The sequence below is a fragment of the Meriones unguiculatus genome, chromosome 10, assembly GCF_030254825.1.
Source record: "Meriones unguiculatus strain TT.TT164.6M chromosome 10, Bangor_MerUng_6.1, whole genome shotgun sequence".
In the NCBI taxonomy this organism is placed as follows: Eukaryota; Metazoa; Chordata; class Mammalia; order Rodentia; family Muridae; genus Meriones; species Meriones unguiculatus.
Genome location: NC_083358.1, coordinates 43,405,637 through 43,426,832, shown reverse-complemented (window position 1 = coordinate 43,426,832; position 21,196 = coordinate 43,405,637). Strand labels below are relative to the sequence as shown.

Below are 21,196 nucleotides of genomic sequence, written 5' to 3'. Positions count from 1 at the left end.
GTGCTGCGCGTGCGTGGGGCGGGGCCTCACGGGCGGGAAAGAGGCGGAGGGCTGCAGGTGTGAAGGTGCGGCGGCCTGAGGTTCTGAGGGCCTTAGCTTCTCTGCGGTGCAGCCTGTTCTGTCTGGCTTTGTGGGTGTGAGTGTCCCTGCCGGCAGTGACTGAGGGGGCAGGTCGCCGGGAGCCGGGTTCTTGATGCCAGGCCTCAGGCCTTTGCGTTCCCCAGCACCTCTTTGCCTCGCAGTCCTCGTGACTGCCGATGTGAGTGAGCATTTACCCAAAATGTCAAACAAATGATTTAGGCGACTTATTCCCCGTCAGGTCCAATCTGACCTCGTCCCTACTAAGGACAGAGCGACTTCCATCACTGCTGTGTCCCAGGTTGGTTCTGGCTTGCCTTAGGTCCCACAGCCTGAAGACAGTTTGCCTTCCTAAGGCCTTGACTTTGGTGGGTCTCCAGTGGCTTCTCAAAAGCTTCCAAGTAGCCCACAACCCAAATTAATGAAGTTTTGGGTGGTGATGGGGGTAAAACAATTGTCTCCAACCCAGAAACTAGAGCAGAGATCCTGAGGAGGACAAAAGACAGTTCCTTCACACAGGGAAGGTGCGAATTTCTACCTGGCCATGGTCCAGGATTGCTATCGGTCTGGCATCCCACCCAGTGTCCTGAAGTCCAGCTGACTCCCCTCATCAGGCTGCCAAATGGGCTCTGGAGGAAGTAAAGGACTGGCTACACATGGGGACATACAGTGGAGTTTCTTTGTTACTTTCAGATTTCTCAGGGATAAAATGAATAAGAAGAAGCAGCTGCGGAACTCAGGTATTTGGTTTATTCAATTTGTTTTTATTTTATTATTAATGAATTAATTTTAATTAATTTTGGTTTATCCAGGCAGGGTTTCTCTGTGTAGCCCTAGCTGTCGATCAGGCTGGCCTTGGCCTCATAGAGTTCTGCTTGCCTCTGCCTTCCAAGTGCTGGGAGTAAAGGCATGAGCCATGACTGCTCAGCCTCACACTGGCCTTTTAATATTTATTTATTTATTTATTTGAGGTACCAGCCATGGATGCAGGGCCTCCTGAAATGATAAAACGCTCTACTACAAAAGTACATCTCTTCCGCAAGTTGCCCTTTTTATTCTTGTTTTTGATGTGTGCTTTTGAGATGGAGGAAGAGATTCTTGCGATGTGTGCTCACTAGTTTTATGTCAGTTTGATACAAGCTAGAGTCATTTGGGAAAAGGGACTCTTAATTAAGAAGCCTCCAAAAGATTTGCCCATAGGCAAGTCTGTAAGACATTTTCTTGATTAGTGGTTGATGATTACTTCCCCGGGGGCAAGTAGTCCTAAATTATATAAGAAGCCATGGGGTGAAAGCCAGTAAGCAGCATTCCTCCTTTGCCAGTGCTTCAGTTCCTGAGGTTCCTACCCTGACTTCCTTTGATGATGGACTATGATGTAAAAGTATAAGCAAAGTCAACCCTTTCTTCCTTGACTTGCTTTTGGTCATAGTGTTTTATCACAGCAATAGAAGTCCTAACTAAGACATCACATAGCCCAGGCTGGCTTTAACCTTGTGATCTTCCTGCCTAAGCTTTCCAAGTGCTAGGATGATAGGCCTGTGGCATCAAGCCCAGGTGTTTTAATGTTTTGTAGATAGACAGGACCTCTCTATGGGGCTGCTGAGGTGGCTTAGTAAAGCATTTGCCAAACAAGCAAATTGGACCTGAGCCCAATCACCAGAACCATTTTAAAAAGCCAGGCATGATGGCTTACTGGCCAACCAGTCTAGCCTAGTTGGCAAGTTCCAAGTCAGTGAGAGACCCTCATAAGACAAAGTGAGGGCTGGGGAGATGGCTCAGTGAGAAAAGTGCTTGCTGTGTTAACAAGAGCACTTGAGTTTGGATTTCTTACACTCAGCATAAAAGCTGATTGTAATAGTCTGTAAGTGCACTATAACCCCAGCACTGGACAGGGGGAGCGCATACAGCTAGTCTAGACACAACAGAAAACTCTAGGTTCAATTCGAGATCTTATCTCAGAAAATAAGATTCAGGGCTGAAGAGGTGGCTCAGGTGTGAGGAGCACTGGCTGCTTTTCCAGATGATCTAAGTTCAATTCCCAGAATCCACATGGAAGCTAACAACCAGCTGACTGACTCTGATGTGTCCATATGTGCCACTGTAGCTCCCTGCTAAGCGAACTGACTGACAAGAGTATCTCCAAGGGTACCCATCTCATGACCTGCTAACCTTGTCCTACCTAAGTAATAATAATAAAATCCACCACTATCTGTGGGATCCATCTGCCAGAGTGCAGCTCCTGCCACTGGTGGCTACCAAGCAGCCACTACTTGGCTCCACCATCTCTGTGCCCTTTCATGAGGAAGGGGATGCTCCCAGTTTCTGATGTCCTAAACCGTGTGTGTGTGTGTGTGTGTGTGTGTGTGTGTGTGTATTTGTAATTGTGGGTGAAGTTTGTGTGCCACGTTTTTTTGTTTAGAAATAGTGTGTGGTTATGGGAGAAAGTTGCATTTTTTTCCCTTAAAACTAAAAACTTGAGTCTACCATTTCTTGGTTGCACTGAAAGTACTGCTTAGCCCGTGGTTTTCCCATTGTTAGCCCCTCCCCCAACCAAGTCCTTGATTTTGTGTGTGTGCGCGCGTGTGTGTTTTTAGACAGGGTTTCTCTATGTAGACTTGACTGTTCTGGACTCACAAATTTTTTGTTTGTTTGTTTAGTTTTTGAGACAGGATTTCTTTGTGTAACGGCCCTGCCTGTCCTGAACTTGCTTTGTATACCAGGCTGGCTTTGAACTCCCAGAGATCCACCTGCCTCTGGCAGCTATCACAGGCTTGTGACCCCAAGCCCGGCTCTAGTTCCTGATCACCTCACTCCTCTGTTCCTCTCCCTGGATTCTGAATGAGTTTAGGGAGACGAGGATCTGTTTCCTTTCCCCCTTCCATGAGAGGCCACCATTCCCCACACTGGCTGGTTTAGCAAAGTTCCAGTAAGACCTTGATGCCTAAATGGTTGGAACATGAAGATTCTGAGAGGATGTGCCCTTCCTTGTGTTTTCTATTATAGTTAACAGTTGGCTGCACACTTCAAAAAGAAAAAAAAAAAGTAAATGAGTTTACCACAAATAAATGCCATACCATTTATGATAGAATATAAAATATTAACTTTTTTTAAGCCAAAATAAAATAAAACTTACTTTTTAGGGATCGAGGGATTGCTCAGTTGATAAAATGCTTGCCTTGAAAACACAAAGGATATGCATTTAGTCCTCACAGCCCTAGTAAAAGCTAGGTGTATGACACAAGTTTGCAATCCCAGAATTGGGGTGGAGGATCAGAGATAGGTGGATCCCTGGAACTTAAAGCCTCAGGTGAGAGACCCTGTCTATAAAAACAAGTGGACCGAACATGTCTTAGTTACTGTTCTATTGCTGTGAGGAGACACCATGACCAAAACAACTTAGAAAGCATTTAACTGAGGAGCTTGCTTACAGTTTCAAAGGGTGAGTCCCTGACCATCATGGCAAGGAACGCAGCAGCAGGCAGGCATTGCATTAGAGCAGTAGCTGAGAGCTTACATCTTATCCACAGGAGCAGGTGCAAGGGAGATGGCAGGGAGGAAGGGAGGAGAGAAAGAGACTGAGACCAGGCCTGGTGTGGGCTTTTAAAACCTCCAATAAGGTCACACCTCCTAATCCTTCTCTAAACTCTGTCAACTAAGGACCAAGCACTCAAATATATGAGCCTATGGCAGCCATTCTCATTCAAACCACCCATTCTCATTCAAACCACCACAACCACTTGAGGAAGGCCTCTGCCCTTCGCACTTGTATACCACTCTCAAACATTTTTTTCACACATTATTTTAAAACTTAACATTGTTTTCTTCTTAGGCTGGCAAGATGACTCAGTGGGTAAAAGTGCTTGCCTCTAAGCCAGTCTACCTGTGTTTGATCCCAGAACCCACATGGTCAAAGGACAGAACTGCCTGCTACACATGGGTCCCTGATATATAAATAAATGAATGTAATAAAATTAAAAAAAAATTGAGACAAGGTTTCTTTGTATAGCCCTGGCTGGTCACTCTGTAGAGGAGGCTGGCCCTGTACTCACAGAGATTCTCTTGTCTCTGCCTCCCGAGTGCTGGGAATAAAGGCATGTGCCACCACCGCTCAGCATGAAATAAAATTATTACATTTATTTAAAAGTTAAGTTTTTTCTTTTTGAAGTACTGGGAATGAACCTAGGCCTGGGACATGCTAGTCAAGCATGCCACTTTTGGAATCTTGGTTCTTGTTTGGCTGGGAGGGGAATCTAGCTAGCTCCTTAGGGGATAGTCAGCAATGGTTGTAAACATTTTTAATTTTCATTCAGAGAGGAGGGGCGAAATATGAAGGAAGATGCTTCTGAGACCTAGGAGGTGGCAGCCAGGGCTGTTGTTCCAAATTTATAGTTCCCAGGACAGCCCTCATAACACAGTGTCTCAGCCCCAGTGTTCCTATGGGAATAGCTGTGCACCACGACTGCTCACTGTCCTGTCCAGCAAACTGACCTATTTGCAGTGCTGGGCTGAACAAGGTGTTGCAGCCATGGCTCAGAAGCAGAATACTCAAGCACCTTGTTCTTTTAGAGTTAAAAAGCTGTTATGCCAGTTGTGTCTCTTGCCTGTAATGCCAGCACTTTGGAGTCTGAAGCAGTTTGAGGCCAGCCATAGTTGAAAAAAAAAAAAAAAAGAAAACACCAGAATTTTCACTGTAAAATAATTTGGGGCCTTACTGATAAGTCTCAGAAATAGTTTTAGGAATTCTATCTTTTCTTCCCTAGCTTCCCCTAGCATTAAAATCTAACAGAATGAAAGGACAGTGGTCAAATTATTAAGAACAGGAAGCCAACCTTATATTACTACTTTCATACTCTTCTGTGTACAGCTGGACTCATTCAGGACTCCCACTCCTATCAGAATCCTAAATGCCCAGCAGACTCAATCCCTAGATGACTAAGAATGCTGAGCAGGGTATGAATGATAGATAAATCGGTAAATTGTATTGCTTGTGGAGGTGGCTAGGAAATGTCTCTACATGGTTAGGATAGATGCAGTTTTTCTCCATCCATGATAGGTTAAACCTGTATTTGGGGAACCTATAACCACAGAAAACTGTACACTCAAAATAATGAGGTCTCTCTCTCTGTCTCTCTTTGTGTTATATGTGGATGTGTTAGTGGGTATGTGCAGGTGCATATGCATGTTAAGGCCGGATATCAGCATCAGGTGTCTTTCCTAATGCTCTCCACTTTAGTTTTGAGACAGGGTCTTTCACTGAACCTGAAGCTTATCAATTCAGTAAGGTTATTTTCCTCCTACCTCTGAGCACTGGGGTTATAATTAGATATGTGGTTGGCTTGGCTTTTACTTGGGTACTAGGGATCCAAACTTAAGTCCTGATGTTTGTATGACAGCCACTTACTGACCGCCGGCTCCCTTGCCCCTGTGTTTTTACTGAATACAACCACCATACAGCACACATGCTAACTTACCAATTCTGGGTTTGTTTCTTTTGTTTTTAGATACAGGGTTTCTCTGTATAGCCCTGACTGTCCTGGAACTCGCTCTGTAGACCAGCTGGCCTAAAAACTCACAGAGGTGCACCTGTCTTTAATCCACCTTCTGGGATTTAAGACGTGCACCACCACCACCTGGCTCTAACTCTGCTTTTAGTTCCCAGTACATCATGATGGGCTCTTCTTGTCAATAGATAATGTAAAATTTCTTCACTTGAGAACCCAGGACTGTAGCTGAGTAGTGGATCATTTGTCTGGTATGTGTAAGTAAGGCCCTGGCATCAAATAAGAAAAAATACTTTATCTTCACTTGAAAATAATTGTAATAATAACAATAAACTTAGCTGGTAGAACCACATAGTCCTGGAGCTGTAATCCCAGTGCTAGGACGGTGAAGGCAGAAAGATCAGAAGTTTGAGATCATCCTAGGTTACATAGTGAGTTTACAGCCAGCTTAGCTGTGTAAGTCACTGTCATCATTGAGAAAGAAAACAAAATTGCCCAATTAAAAAAAAACCAGAACAAAACAAAACTTCAGAGAGTACACATGCCAAAAAGAAGATAATGAATTCTCTGGAGTTGGAATTCCAGGCAGCTGACATAGGTCCTGGGAATCTAACCCATTAGCCCCTCCCTCAGTGCTTTTTGTGGGTTGGCTGGTTTGTCTGTTTTATAGTGTTTCTGCCTCAGATTTCAGTGACCACATGGCTTTAAAACAGCAAGTGTTTCATGTGGCATTGCGCCTCCCTGTTAATACAGTATCTGGAACTTAGAAGCATTGTCTTTCCTTGGGGAAGGCTGACCTATTTGTTTATTTCTGAAACAAGGTCTTACTGAGTAGTGTGTTAATATGTAGACCAAGCTGACCTCTCCTGGCCAGGAAGGAGGAATTTAAAGGGTGGTACACATTTTTCCCTCGGAGTGAAACAAAAATGACCAACAGTTCATCCCTGTTATATGTAGAGTGTCCAAGCCACCAAAGGTACAGGGATTTCTCTGACCTTTGAGGAGTAAACTGAGGACAGCTGGGTCCACCCGTGATGGCAGGTCACCTCTCTTGGCCTTGGACTGCAAAGCCCTATGGAACTAGGAAGAAGGTTCTGGCAATCGATGAAAATAGGCCCTTTACTTCCTGCATCTCCAGTTTTTAGTGTGGAACATGAGGTTCTGCCTTATTTGATTTGAATTAGTCCTGTGGGGACTGATCATAGGAAGTACTGTTCATGGTGTTGATATTTTTGCCTTTTATTTTGGTAAAAATGTCCACTGAGTCAGCCAAGCAAGCTGGTGTTTAGGATCAATCTCAGGCAATCAACCAAACAAAGCAATTTATTTATTTTTGCCTTTTGTGGCAAACTGAGAGACAGACATGTAAGAAACGTTCCCCAGAACTTCCTGAGCCCACTGTGCTGGCTGGAGCAGGCACCTGAGGGAACAGGGCCTGGACAGTGTTGTGAGCAGAGAATGGAAGACACCCAGTAGTACTGGGCACCTGCAGGGTCTTAGTGAGGTCAGTGTGTGCCATGGAGACTGCTTGGCAGATGCACAGCAACAGAGCAGCAGAAAAGGACAGTACTGGAGGGCTGGGCCATGGCTTAGTAATAGAATCCTTGCCTGACATGACCAAGGCCTTTAGTTTCATCCTAGCCCTGTTGTATGTTTGTATTCATGTTTGTGCATGTAGGCATAGTGCATGTGCATTTGTGTGTGCCTGTGTATAGAGAGCCCACAGGGTGTCTTCCTTAGTCATTCCCCATTTTGCTTTTCTGAGTCAAGGTCTCTATGGCCTGAAGCTCTCCAATTGAGCCAACAAGCTCCAGGCAGGGATTTGCCTTTTTCCAGCCCTCCAGAGCTAGGGCACAGTTGGATGCCACCATTCCTGGCTCTTGCATTCAAAGTGTGCGGATCTAAACTCAGGTTCTCACGCTGTACTGCAGGCACTTTCCTGGCTCAGTCATCTCCCTAGCTCTCTAGATTTTGTTGTTTGTTTGTAGCTTTTTTTTTTTCAAGACAGGGTTTCCCTGTGTAGCCCTGGCTGTCTTGGACTTGCTTTGTAGACCAGACTGTCCTGAAACTCATAGAGATCGCCTGCCTCTGCCTCCCAAGTACTAGGATTACAGCATGTGCCATGGCACCCAGTTACTTCTTAGATTTTTAATTAAAAAAAAAAAAAAAATTACCTGACCTGAGCCTGGGAAGAGTCTGACTGAACTCCAAAAAGGCATTATGCAGGTTTGGTTTTTCTATTTTTTTTTTTATACTTGTCTGGGAAGAAGCCCATTATATAGTAGGCACTCTATAAATATACAGAGGACTCTTCAATGTTTAGGCACTGGAGTTAGACCGGATTTGGTTCAGTTGGTGAAGCACCTGAGGTGGCACACTTTAATTCCACCACTGGGGAGGCAGGGACAAAATGTTCCCTGGGGCTTGCTGGCATCCAGCCAGCCTAGCCTACTTGATGAATTCCAGGTCCTATTGAGAATCCCTGTCTCAAACAGTAAGCTGAGTGATTCTGAGAAATTACACTCTATGTCCACCCTTGGCCTCCACACAACATGCACATGCACAAACAGGTACACTCGCATGTGCACACATAAAGTCCTGGGATCAGCTTCCGAAATGCAGGTCACCTGTCATTCCTGCATTTTGGAAACTGAGGCAACAGGATGGAGAGTTCATAGCCACCTGGGCTACAGAGTAAGATCCCATCTCACTAGAAAAGAAAAAGAATCTAATTGTATGGCCACATAAGGGAATGGGTCCTGCATCTTGCATGGGGCTCCCTCCCATCTCCTCATCACCAGGTAAGCATCATAACTGGCCTTTCTGCCCTCATCACAGACCCACTCAGTATAGTCCATTTGTAGTCCTGCTGTGCTAAACTGACAGCTATGCTAATCTGTGCCCCTCCCTTCCCTCTCTAAACAAGGAGACTGCCTCCATCCCCCAAAGCCTTCTAAGAATCCACAGCTGACAGACTCCCATGGAAGCCCCCAGAGCGCCATACTGGTCCATTCACACCACTCCAGCCAGTTAGAACACAGCTCAGAACCTGCTGCCTCTGAAGAGCCAGGTGGGGAGGAACCACTACCTGAAGCTTCCAGGTAGGTGGCTTAGAACTTGCCAGCAAGCTTCTCCTACTTCAGTCATTCCCAGCAAACCATTAGGAAAGACAAACGGAGTGGGTCAGGATGACCTTCCACCACTGCAACCCTTTCTGGGGCTCTGGCTTAGGTCTTGCTTCTCATAGCTCTCTTCACCTGAAAAAGGTCATAGATAGCACTGACTCAGACTCGGTCTCACCACACTACCCTAGAAGATAGCTCAGGTGGGAAGGAACTTCTTTCACAAGCACAAAGACCTCAGTTCTATCTCCAGAACCCATGTGAAGTCTCAGCATGGTGCTGTGTTCCTGTAATCCCAGTTCTGGGGAGCTAGGCTAGCCTAGTTGGTAAGCTCCAGGTGAGTGAGACTGTCTCAAAATGTTCTGAGGATGACACCTGACATGGTCCTTTGGGTTCCACATGCATGCATGCACATGTGTAAGAAAAACAGGGCAGTCATGGTGCCTTTAACCCCAACATGTTTGGGAAGCTGAAGCAGGTAGACTTCTGTTAGTTTGAAGCCAGATGAGACCCTATCTCCAAAAGGAAGGAAAGAAAGTAGAATTAGGAGGATCAAAATGATTGGTGACTGAAGTCTTTAAGGAAGACATTGTAGCCTAGGTGACCATATTTACTGAATTAAAAATATTAAGGCATGTGTTCAGTCCACCACAGCTGTTCTGTATGTGTGCCTGTATGACTTCTGGTTATAACAGTCTTGCTTAACAGTGGCACTATGAAGCCACAAATGTTGGCTCCTCAGACTTGTATGGACCACATATCACCTAATCCTTCCTCCCAGAAAGGCACAGAGATAGAATCCTCTGTTCACTTCTAGGCCAGTAGGCATGGCGCTGCTGTGTGGCTTTCCAGTCTACAAAGACCAGGGTGTGGGGCCAGCGATTCTACCCATCTTGGGTTTTTTGTTGTTGGTCTTTATGTTTCATTAAGAAATAACACATATACGGCAAAAGACAAAAGAAAGCCAGTATAAAAGAAACAACTTAAAATGTGGAGAGAAATCTTGTCAGTGCTCCAGAAGCCACCCGAATGTCCTCAGTATACAACTTGTATTTTACTTTGTAGTATTGGGATGGAATACAGACCTTATCATGTCAGTGTTCTACTGAGCTACCTTAGCACCTCAAAGATTAAATGTCTGTCTGTCTATCTGTCTATCTATCTATCTATCTATCTATTTTGAAACACAGTTCCTGGCTGGCCTGGAACTCACTGTGTAGACTAGGCTGGCTTTGAACTCATGGAGATCTGCCTGTTTCTGCCTTCTGAGTACTGGGATTATAGGGATGCACCATCATGCCTAGTTGGGATTTTATTTTTTATTTTTTACCCCTCCTATATTCCCTCCCTCCCTCCTTTCTCTTTACCTTCCTTCCTTTTTTTTTTTGGTGTGAATGGGGGCTGACATGTGCCATGTCATTTATGTGGATGTCAAAGGAGGTCAGAGACAGCCTAACTTTCCAGTGTGCCAGTCCTAACTTTCCACTTGTTTGAGACAGGGTGTTTGTTGTTTTTCTCTTATGCACAGGCTAGTTGCCCTCAAGCTTTCAAGGGCTCTCCTGCCTTCTCCTCACATCTCATAGGGGTGCTGGGGTTACATGTGCCTGCACCACTCCTCCAGCTTAGCTTTTATATGGGCCTTACGCTTGTGTGGCAAGGGCTTTTACATGCTGAGCTATCTTCCCAGGTTATTTTTGTACTGCTAAGTAATACTGTGCTTTGTATATCAGTCATGTGTCTTTGTAATTCTCACCCTTTCAAAGCAGATAATCTGTGCCTGGAGACTAGTGGTAAAGCACTCGCTGAGCAAGTGCCAGGCCCTGGGTTCCATCCACAGCCCTAGGATGGGGTTGGGGATGGGGATGGAATTGATGTATTGTTTAAACCCCAAAAAGGACTTTCTGGATCTCCCTAGAGGATTCAGAATCACTTTTCATTTAGGTTCTCATCTTCCTTTTTTCTTGGAGTGAGTGTGTGTGGGGTTATATATTTTAGTGGTGTGTGTGTTGTGTATGTGTGTGTGTGTTGGGGATAGAACGCAAAGCCTCACATACTAGGCTCCACTGCGGGAGCTCTGCACCTCTGACCTTCCTTGTCTTGGTATGTAAATGACTTCTTCTTGATATATAAATGACATCTGGAAGGACTTCAGGTCCTTTTCTGTTTTGTTTGTTTCCACTTAGCTGCGCTGTAGAGGACCCTGGAGCTGCCTCTGACTTCCCAGGGTCACCCAAAGAACTGATCTCCCTGCCTCCTTCCCAGGTGAGCCTCCGGTTCTAGGTTCTATATCCTGATCATGGCCTGCAGCATCTCACTACAGAGACATGCAGGGACAGAAGACACTTGTGTGTGAGACCACAAGAAAGGAAATCAAAGCCAAGCATGGTGGTACACACTTTTAATCTCAGAATATGAGAAACAGAGGCAAGTGAATCTCCGAGTTCAAGGCCAGTGTGGACATAGTGAATTCTAGGCTAGTCTGTGCTACAGAGTAAGAAACAGGGTAAGGAGCAGGGCACAGTGCTACCCACCTTTAATCTCAGCATTTGGCAGGCAGAGGCAGGAGGATCTCTATGAGTTTGAGGCCAGCTTGGTTTCCAGAGGCAGTCTAGGACAGCCAGGGCTACACAGAAAAATCCTGTTTCAAAAAAAAAAAAAAAGAATTGGGTAAAGGGGTAAAGAGTTGGGGATGTAGGGTAAGGGATGTAGCTCAGTTGACGGAATGCTTGCCCTAGCATTCATGAAGACCTGGGTTTTATCCCCAAGGCTGCATTAGCCAGGCAAGATGGTACATGCCTGTAATCCTAGTATTGCATAGGTGAGGACAGGAGACCAGGAACTGAGGGAAGTCAAAATCAACTTCAGCTATATATCAAGATCAAGGCTTTTGGAAGGACCCTGCTGTTTTTTGAGGTTGCAGTTCTCCCAGACCAGATAGACTTTCTACCCTATAGCTTAGCATGGCCTTTGCAGGTCTCCTTTTCCCTGAAGGGCTGTTGGCCACCAGCCCACAAAGACCGGAGCCAGAAGGCGAGCTTGGAGCTAGATGGAGGACTCTTTCTCCCCAGAAGGACCCTCTACTCTCCTCCTGATCTCATCTGAACAGTGTCTTTAGGTATAGATGCCTCTAACCACATCTGATATATGGCCTTTGGCATAGTTCCCTGCTAGCTCTCCCTCCCTCCACACTTGGATAATTAGGTACTGTGTTTCCATTCATATGCTGCCTAATGCAAATCAAACATCCTTGAAGTGCCCAGTTCTAACCAATTATGTACACCTATGCTGGGAGCCCCCACCCACTCCCCAAGGACTTTCCTTTATAGCCTTTGTTCTTCCCTAATAAAGTTGAACTCTCTCCCTGAGGTTCCCAGAGGTCATTTCTGTCGTGCTTGAGGCCTTCTGAACCCTGTACCTTGCCTTCTGGCTCCTCCTGTCTTTGTAGGCTGGTGGCCAACAGCCCCTCAGGGAAGAGGAGACCTACAAAGGCCAGCCTAAACTATGTGAAATCTCATCCCCCAAACAAAAAATCCAGGGGGGAAAACCACCTTCAAGTAAGGGAGAGTTGGGCATGGTGATACACACCTTTGGTTCCAGCACTCAGGAGGCAGAGGCGGGCCCAGTCTACATAGTGAGTTCCAACAGCCAGGGCCACACAGAGAAACCTTATCTCAAGAAAAAGAAAAGAATAAGGTTGGTCTGTACCTGGGTAGGAGAATGCTTCCCAGCATGCAGGAAGTTCAATCCCTAGTAACTGCAAAAAGAAAAGGAAAAAAAAAAAAAAAAAAGAATGTGCTAGGGATGCTCTTTCTGAGACCTTGTTCTTCCACATACCTGCTTTTTTGTGTCCCTCATACAGAACTCAGGGAGGTTTGTCCCTCAGTTTTCCAAACCAAAGAAGACAGTAACAAGAAATGCCAAAGCATGGGAAGAGGATCCAAAGAGCTGCACCATAATCCAGGTAAGCACCTTCCTTTAGCTGCTCCTGCTGGCTAGCCTTAGTCTGGCCCAACTTCCCTGACTTTCTGTGCAAGTTAGGAGCCTTTTTTAAAATGTGGGGACTGGAGAGGTGGCTCAGGAGTTAAAAGCACTGCCTACTTTTGCAGAGAATCTAGATTTAATTCCCAGCACTTACATGGTAGCTCACAATGATCTGTAACTCCAGTTCCAGAGGATATGATGCCATCTTCTGAGGGCACCAGGGATGTCTCTGAGGGCACCAGGGATGAAAGTGGTGCACATACAGTGGTGTAGGCAGAATACCCACATCATACACACACATATAAAATAAAAATGTGTGTGTGCGTGTGTGAGTACAAATGCCATCAGAAGCCAGAAAAGGACATCAGTGTCTCTGGAGCTGGAGTTATAGGTAGTTGTGAGGCCCCTAAAGTATGTGCTGGGAATCAAACACAGGTCCTCTGCAAAAATAATGTATACACTCTTAACTGCTGGGCCATCTCTCCAGCCCTCAGGGATTCTAGGATCCTTGCCATCATCAATCCTGGGGTTGACAATGTCACTTATGATATATGCCCCTGGAGGAAAGTAGGGCCTTTATAGCAGCAGTGTTTGTAGTAGTCCCTAACTGGGAGCACTCCAAGAAATCTTCAGTGGATGAATGTTTGGGTTGGGGAATGGCTCAGTGGTAGAGCACTTGTATAGCCAGTACAAGACCCTGGGTTCTGTCTGAGTATACAAAAATACATTATGGGGGCTGGGGATATTTCGTATAGTACTTGCTTAGAATACAGGAGGCCTTGGACCACCCATCCCCAGCACTACATAAATTGCCTCACTTGGGAGGCAGAGGCATGTGTTTTGTGTTTGTACCAGCTTGATCTATGCATGGAGCTCCACACCAGTCAGGCTGCATGGGGAAACCCAGTTTCCAAAACCAGAATATATGGAACAAGAGCAGTTTTAGTGGAAGGCCCCTGCTGCCAGTGCTGCTTAGCTTCCTCCTCATGGTGGCAGTTTCTGGAGGGAGAGATTGTTAGACAGGCCCTCCTGGTTGTTAGAGTGACCCTCCTGACTCTCCTACCTCTGCCTCCCAAGCGCTGGACTGCAGGTCTGTACTGGTAGATAGGTCTTCACCAAACTCATCCAGGTCAGGATGTCATAGTTGAGCAACACAGGGTGTTAACATTGGAAGATGTGAGTAAAAAGGGGATGGTCTGTAGCATTTGTTACAATATGACACAGTGCCTTCACAATAGAAAACCTCCAATTTCATCATCATTGTTAGGTTTTTGAGACAGAATCTCACTTTGTGGTCCAGACCAGCCTCAAAGTCTGATTCTTTTCTCAACCTCTAAATGGATGATATATGTGTGCCACCAATTCCAGCCCTACCAAACCTGGGGTTTTGTAATGATGTATTTTTTTATTACCTATATACACGTGTATGTGTGTGAGTATGCCTGTACATGTGCCACAGTGTGCATGTGGAAGAGAGCAACTCTATAGTCCGTTCTCTTTACCACGTGGATTCCAGGGTTCAATCTCAGGTCATCAGGCTTGACAGAAAGTGCCATCTCTACGCACTGAGCCATCTCAGTCTCTGGCATATCTTATTTAAGTTAATAAGGGGCTGGTGAGATAAAGGTACTTGTCACCAGATCTGACAACCTGAAGACCCTCATAGTGGAAGGAGAGACTCCCACAAGTGGTCCTCTGGCCTTCATATGTACATCATGGCCACATACATAATACAATAATCTGATTAGGCTTTAAACCTTTTATTGTGTGTGATAGAACTCAGGGCCTTGTGCATATAGGCAAACGCTCTGGTACAGAGCCACCCCATGGCCTATCACCTGGGTTTTTATACTGTGAGCTCCTGAGTGCTTGGTGCTGGCAGAGAAGACCCATAAAAGGAGGGCTGTGTGTACTCCCTGTCCTCCTCCTACTTCAGCACAAAGCTCTACCTAAAGCTACTGGAGCCCACCGTTGTACCTAGTGTGGGTGCAACCATCTGATGTTGAAGACAGGGTCCTCAACTAGGGGACCTAGAACTAGAAAAGTTCTCCAGAGTGCTTGGTTATCTGAGGCCAAGGTTTAATCTTCTATTTCCACAGGAAAAAGAGCTGGGCTCCCTCCAGGCAGGCAGCCAACCACAGAAAGAGCCCCTGAGGTTCCTGCTCCATGATGCCAAAAGAGCAGAAGACCAGACATGGGCAGATGGCATCCACTCAAAGGAGAGTTCCACCTCACCAGATATTGGAGGCCTGGAGAACAATGGTTTTGAGATGCAGAGGACCACAGTTCAAGACAGTATCCAGGAAAGGCACCTGTCAGATGGTGATGCTGAAGGGAGGGAGGCAGATAAAAGATCCACACAGGAAGGAGATGTCCAAGGAAGGGAAGCAGGGGACCAGCAGTCTGGGGAACTCCAGGAAGAAGAGGACATCCTCTACACTTCAACATTAGTTCCTGCCTCAGATCCCACCATATCATGCCTAAAGACCTCATCTGTGACTCAAGACCTCCCTGTCCCCACACATATTCTCAGCAGCACTGCTGTGGCACCCAGCTGCAGCAGCCCAGCAGATGCCTCTCTTATGGACAGTGTCATTAGCGATGTGAACTTAGATCCCTCTGTGTTGCAACACAGGACTCCAGAGGTGGCCAGGCTGCTGGGCTCTCCAAATGGAGAGCCCAGTGGAAGCTGTAGTGGAACTCTTCTGGACTGCATACTTTCTGCTGAGGAGACCACAGCAGGTAGAGAGGAGGTCAGCTGGAAAGAGAAGTCACCTAGTAACATCCTGGCAAGCTTCACTGAGGCTTCAGTTCCTGAGAAACAAGAGCTCATGGTGGAAGCTGGAAATTCAGGTCCTATAGCCCAAGAAATGGGTCCAGGTGTCAAAACCAAGGACCCTGGCTCTAATGGGCAGTTGCCAGGAGGGATAGAAATGCTGCCTTTACAGGAACAGCCCATGAGCCAAAAGGTAGTGGAGTTAAGTAGCCTGGACTGCCATCAAGACTTTGAGGGCTTCAGTCTGTCTCCTCATGCCTCTTCTCAGCAAGAGAATAGTTGTGCAGCTAGTGACTTTCCCCAGGAGACCAAGGCCTGTCACAGCAGCCCAGGCATTCCCACAGGCCTAGCAGAGCAGCAGCAGCCAGCTCCCAGTTCCAGAGGTCAGGCTGCATGGCAAGAGTCCTCAGCAATGGAGCTAGACTTCCTGCCTGACAGCCAGATACAGAATGCCCTGGATGCTCCCAATGTGGAGGCTCTACCTGAGCAGGTAAGAGTTTTCCTGGTCAACAGACACCCCACTCCTTGTAGGTGACAAGATGGGGCTAATGTGCCTGACACAACATAGGCATCTGGGGATGGGGGATGACTCAACAACTTTGGGCAAGGTAGAGTCTGGTTTTCCTCAAAGGTAGACCTGTTGGCTATCTGTGTGGGCCTGGCCTATGTGGCTGCTAAAGAGCCCTAGGATAGACACATACAGAGGCTTTGTCAGTCTGGGACCTTCCTCCCATAACTAGTGTCCTTAGGTGTGCCACCCATGGCCAGCATCTGCCCCTGGCTCTCAGGGTGATGCGGAGGACCATTATCAGCCACACCTGAAGAAGCCAGTGTCCTCACAGCAGTAAGAGGAAAGGGAGCTCACCTCTGAACTGCAAAGTGCCCTTGTACCTTTGAGATTTGTTGGACATCTTGCCTGATTTTCCTGCAGATACGTGAGTAATTGTGCTTTGTGTTAGAGTTCCTAAGGGTCTTGTCTACTCACAGATGTGATCTTCCATGCCTCTAAGCTGAGGTCAGCCATTCAAAGCTACCTGTCAGCCACACCCTGAGACTAGCTGGCTCTCTCCTACTCAGGGTGTGGTACAGACGTTGAAGGAGGCAAGGTACCTGCTAGAGAGGAGAAACCTGTGGTGCACCTATGTCTCCTGGAGTCCAAAGCTGCTCTGCCTTGGAATAGGCCTCCAGCATGATATGGGAATGCCCTCTCAAAGAGCCAAGACTTCACACTGAGCCACAAGCTTCTGTTGAGACACTTAGATAGACCATTTTGTCACTTTAAGGGAAGATTTTCATAAAACAACCCCTTAATGCAAGCAAAAAATTTTACCTAGTGCTCAATCCAAGAAACAGGCAGCCATGGTGCCTGTTCCGTCCTGACACCAACAGGATGGAGGGAGAGCCTGCTTTTCCATCCTTGTTGGGGATCTTGCACTGTGAGATGCCTGGGTCCCATCCCACTTTAGTAAACAAAACCTATCAGGACTACAGGAACATGACACAGCCTATGCCAGACTCAACAGGCAGCACCAGCCTGGGAACAGCTAGCTTTGACACTAGGCATTCCTGAACAAGTCAGAGTGACCCAGCCACTGGGCATGTTCCCATGGGAAGGCAACTTAGGAAGACCAGTCCAGCTAGAAGACAGAGGCGATATCTCCCAACATAGTGACACTTAGGATCAGAACGGGTCTCCTGCTGACCTCACACACAGTCACACAGCCACCCCAGAGGAGGGCACGCTTCTAGGTCACCCTTCAGTGAGAGAGAGTCTGCCTGTAACACAGTGCTCTCCTAGCAGGAATTTTTTTTTCCTCACTGCTCTGTGTCCATGCTGGACACTTCAGTGTATTGGTCTGAAGTTGTGCAGCTAGCGTGGCTGAATGGCATGAATGGATCCTTGGGCTCTATCCCCAGTACTTGGGGGAAAAACAGATTCTTTGGTCCCTCCTAGGGTTTGGGTACCTGCTGGTCATATATGACTGAGGTGTCCAGGGCTTCCAGTGCCACAGTCTCTTCTGTCTCAGGCAACATCCACTGGCCTGGTGGAATGTGGCCCTTTTATGGGAGATTCTCCCCACAGCTGAGCAGTGTATTAATATGCACAAATGTGAACATCGGATTCCACTTCATTTTATATGGGTTTTGCTAGATTGCCCTGGGTGGGCTCAAAGGATCCTCCCATGTCTGTACCACCAGCCCAGCCACTGTTTCCTCATGAATTCCCATGCCAGTCTATATGAAGACTCTTTCCCATGTAAGATACTTTGCCTGAGGAAAGTAATAGCACCTCCTTTGAGCTGCTACCACTTGGTAGGCCACATTGACCTCAATCCCCCAACTACGTTCTCCTCTCTTAGACTTCCAAGTGCCAGTGTTATATATGCCCTGGCCCCAGGATCTTTTTGTTTTTTTAAAGGTAGGATCTCAGACTAACAATGATGACACTTATACATGGTAGCCTGAAACCCAGAAGGCTGGCCCCAAACTCAGAAGTACCAGTCCTGCCCCAGCCTCTCAAGTTGCTGAAATTATAAATGTGAACCATCTTTGGCCATGTTTGTTTTTTGTTTTTTGTTTTTTTCCAAGACAGGATCTCACTGTTATTCCTGGCTGTCCTGGAAGTCTGTGTAAACCAGGCTGGCCTTGAATACACAGATCTGATTGCATCTGCCTCCCAGTGCTGGGATCAAAGGTGTTTGCCACTGTGCCCAGCTTTGCTTCAGGATCTTTAAGATACTTTATGACACTTCCATGTTGATTAGGATAAAGCTCGTCAGTGTGTCTGTCCCACAATGCATAGCAGCTTGTTGCAAGGACAAGAAAGGGGACAACAGAGCAGCTGTGTCTGGACCCCCTTCCCGGCATCACGCTTCCTCTGTAGGAGCTCAGCTAAAGTGAAGTCTTAGGTGCTATGGCTGCTTCCCTCTGCCAGGCTGGGTGATTCACACACTGTCCCCACTCCTTCCAGGGTTTTCCTGCAACGAATGTGCCAGGCCTTGGTTGGCCTGTCCCTAGCCCGTATGCCATCGAAGGATCCCCAAAGGTGGTGGCCAAACCTCAGCCCAGGTAGGCTTCCCAGTCTTCAATCCAGAATGGCCCATCTTTCAAACCACCATGCACCATATGCTCTGGAAACTCAGGTGGCCCATGGTCCACACCCAGGTCTGTTCTTGGAAGCTGGGTCCCCTGGGGCAGTCTCACCATCACCTTGGACCATTCTAGCCTCTTTGTACATGGTGTCCTAATAGGAGAGCCTAGGTGTTCCAGAGTCTCAAGAACTAGTATCTAAGTAGGGCTAGGGACTGTGGTCAGAAACAGTCTTGAAGCTGCCCGCACCTTCGGCTCTGGGCAGGTACCCCAGGGACTCTAGCCCAGCCTTTCCCCCTACTGCCCTGTCTGGCCCTTGGAGGCCTTCCCTCCGTGATCCGGACTGTGTCTCTGCAGACTTATCAGTGATTAACTGCCAAGTTTCTGTTCCCATCAGGCAGTCATGAAAGAGGGCTAGGATGCCACACTGACTTCCTTTGTCCCCTTTTCCTCCTTCAGCCTTCTTCCCTCTGTAATACATATTCCTTCTTCCACTTGTCAAAACATTTCCTTCCCCTGCAGGTTAGTCCTGTTACCTACTGTTACTGAGAAAGATCTCACAGCCAATGGTGTGGCAGTGTGGGTGAACAGGAGCCATATTGGGTCCTGGAATCCAGTTGGTGACCTGAGGCTGAATGAAACTTGAAGAAAGCTAAGGACCAGATAGGCTGCCACCATAGGGTGCCTGGTGGCTGTGTGGCAGACCTGGGGCTGCGTAGCTCAGAGCCAGCCAGCTATTAACCTGAGTTGACAGGGCCCTTATTCTGCCCATACACACAGGCTATATATCCCTTCAGGAAATGCTGTGGCATATCCCCTTCAGACTGTCTTGAATGCTAGAAATCATGGTAAACAAATTAAAGTCAAATGACCAAGTGTTGAGAAAGGAGCAGTCCAAGGAGTTAAAATCTGAGCATCAAGACAAACTGGGAAAGAATATTCCAGAGTCCTCAGAGGCACTGCAAGAATGGTTAGGAAGGAATTCAGTGTGCTTTGAGCAGAGACAATGGAAAGGGCCAGGGTCCAGTTGAGGACAGGTGGTGCCTATTGGTGCAAAGAGTCAAGGAAGGCAATGGCAGGAGCCCAGGAATGGCAGGCAGTACATGGTGGCAGGGATTGGAGCTCCGATATTGGAAGGTGGGAGTGTAAGAAATGGGCAGAACATTACAGAGAAGCTCTCCCAACCCAATGAATGATTGATCATTTTGAACACTCAGGCCACTCCTTTCTTTCTTCCCTTCCTGATAGACCCACTTTGGGGACCTGGGCCCAAGAGGCCTGCGGGATGCAGGATGCTACAGACACAGTACGTGGCCTTGTGGTGGAGCTCTCCAGTCTCAAGTAAGGGCAGCTCAAGCCACCAGGGATAAGGAACAGAGTGGAAACTGAGGTGGGATTACAGGTGGATGGGGGTGTCAGGTGGTCCCAGCCCTGGCTAGTCTGCCTCACATTTGTGCAGTGGAGTCCCTGATTGTCACCTCTAGCCTACATGTCTCAAGCTGTTATGTTCATAAAGCAGATGTACCTGTGCCTGCACTTGCATTTGTACACCTGTGAAGAGCCATCTGGCAAGTGTGGCCAAGATGGTCCTGTGCAGTGGGGAGGTCCCAGCTAGTTCTGCCCTGTTTCCATTTCTTCTACAGCCGTCTGATTATGAGCACCCACCGGGACCTGGAGGCCTTCAAGCGCAGGAAAACCAAGCGTCTGCCTTACCTGACAAAGGGGTTGAGGAACCTTGCTAGAGGGGATCAGGGCTGGGGGGACTTGTAGGCTGCCTCAGCCTGTGATGGTCAGTTTACCATGGTCTACATATGGAGGAGGCTGAGGGTAGCCTCTTGGCTAAGATCATTATCACTCCAATGGGAGAGGGTGCCTGAACTTCAGGAAGTTATTTGACAGAACATGTGGCCCTGCCCAGATGCTCATCCAGGTTTGTGAGCCCAGGCCCCTGAGCTGAGCTTCAGTTGTCTTTGAGTTTGTATCTGGAGCGGGGAGATACCCTTTATTCTTGTGCCTGTCTTTCCCCCCGCGGTTTCTATGTTACTTTTGGGAAGTCAGGGAATAAACAATGCAGTCATGAGCCTCTGATCTGCAGCTGTGGTGGTGAGGTTCCCGGTTCCTTTGTTCTGCCCACAGACCACTCTAATCTCAATTTTCCTGCAGCTGCCTTCTCCACCTTTAGAAGGCTAGGTCTGCCAAAACACAGGTCAGGGCTCCCCACAGCTCAGTATCCAAGCTTCTAGGAGAATGGCTCTATGTGCATGGGTAACACATCCACACAGGTTGGAGGGCACTAAGCCTCCTTGTAGTTGTTACAGCCAAGGTCCCTTTCTACTGTGTAGGATAATGAGCTATGATCACCCACCTTACCCCACATGCCTCTGGACATGACAGTGTCCGGCTGTGCCAGGGGCAGTCATACCATTTGCAGAAATACATGCATGGGTTGGCTTAGGCCTTAACTCTCACAGCAAAGGATGGGCCTCCCTACCTCAGCCTCCTTATAGGGGAAACCCAGTCAGTGTTGGAAGCTGTGAGACAGGCAAGGTCTTGGCTGGAAGGGACAGCTGTCTCTAACCCCATCTAGTCCCTCCCCCTGCTCCCAGGGGGTTAGTGCCCTGGCTTATGCAAGGAGCTGCTGCACACCC

At 47.4% G+C, this 21,196-nt stretch overlaps 1 protein-coding gene across 8 annotated transcripts in view; it reads left to right on the top strand.

The window, feature by feature from the left end:
- Nucleotides 1–21,196, top strand: part of Brme1 (break repair meiotic recombinase recruitment factor 1) — a 55,143-nt gene that overhangs the window by 84 nt on the left and 33,863 nt on the right. The window contains exons 1-10 of one of the 8 annotated variants that reach the window (XM_060392365.1): nt 35–65; nt 320–379; nt 772–818; nt 8,506–8,680; nt 10,885–10,963; nt 12,561–12,662; nt 14,782–15,948; nt 18,430–18,527; nt 19,797–19,889; nt 20,192–20,631. In XM_060392365.1, the coding sequence (XP_060248348.1) occupies nt 788–818; nt 8,506–8,680; nt 10,885–10,963; nt 12,561–12,662; nt 14,782–15,948; nt 18,430–18,527; nt 19,797–19,889; nt 20,192–20,318 (1,872 nt within the window). In that variant the 5' untranslated portion in view covers nt 35–65; nt 320–379; nt 772–787 and the 3' untranslated portion in view covers nt 20,319–20,631. Of the gene's footprint in view, nt 1–5; nt 380–771; nt 819–8,505; nt 8,681–10,884; nt 10,964–12,560; nt 12,663–14,781; nt 15,949–18,429; nt 18,528–19,796; nt 19,890–20,191; nt 20,633–21,196 lie in introns of those variants that run through there. The other 7 variants (XM_021632233.2, XM_060392364.1, XM_021632232.2 and 4 more) reach the window with 7 other exon arrangements.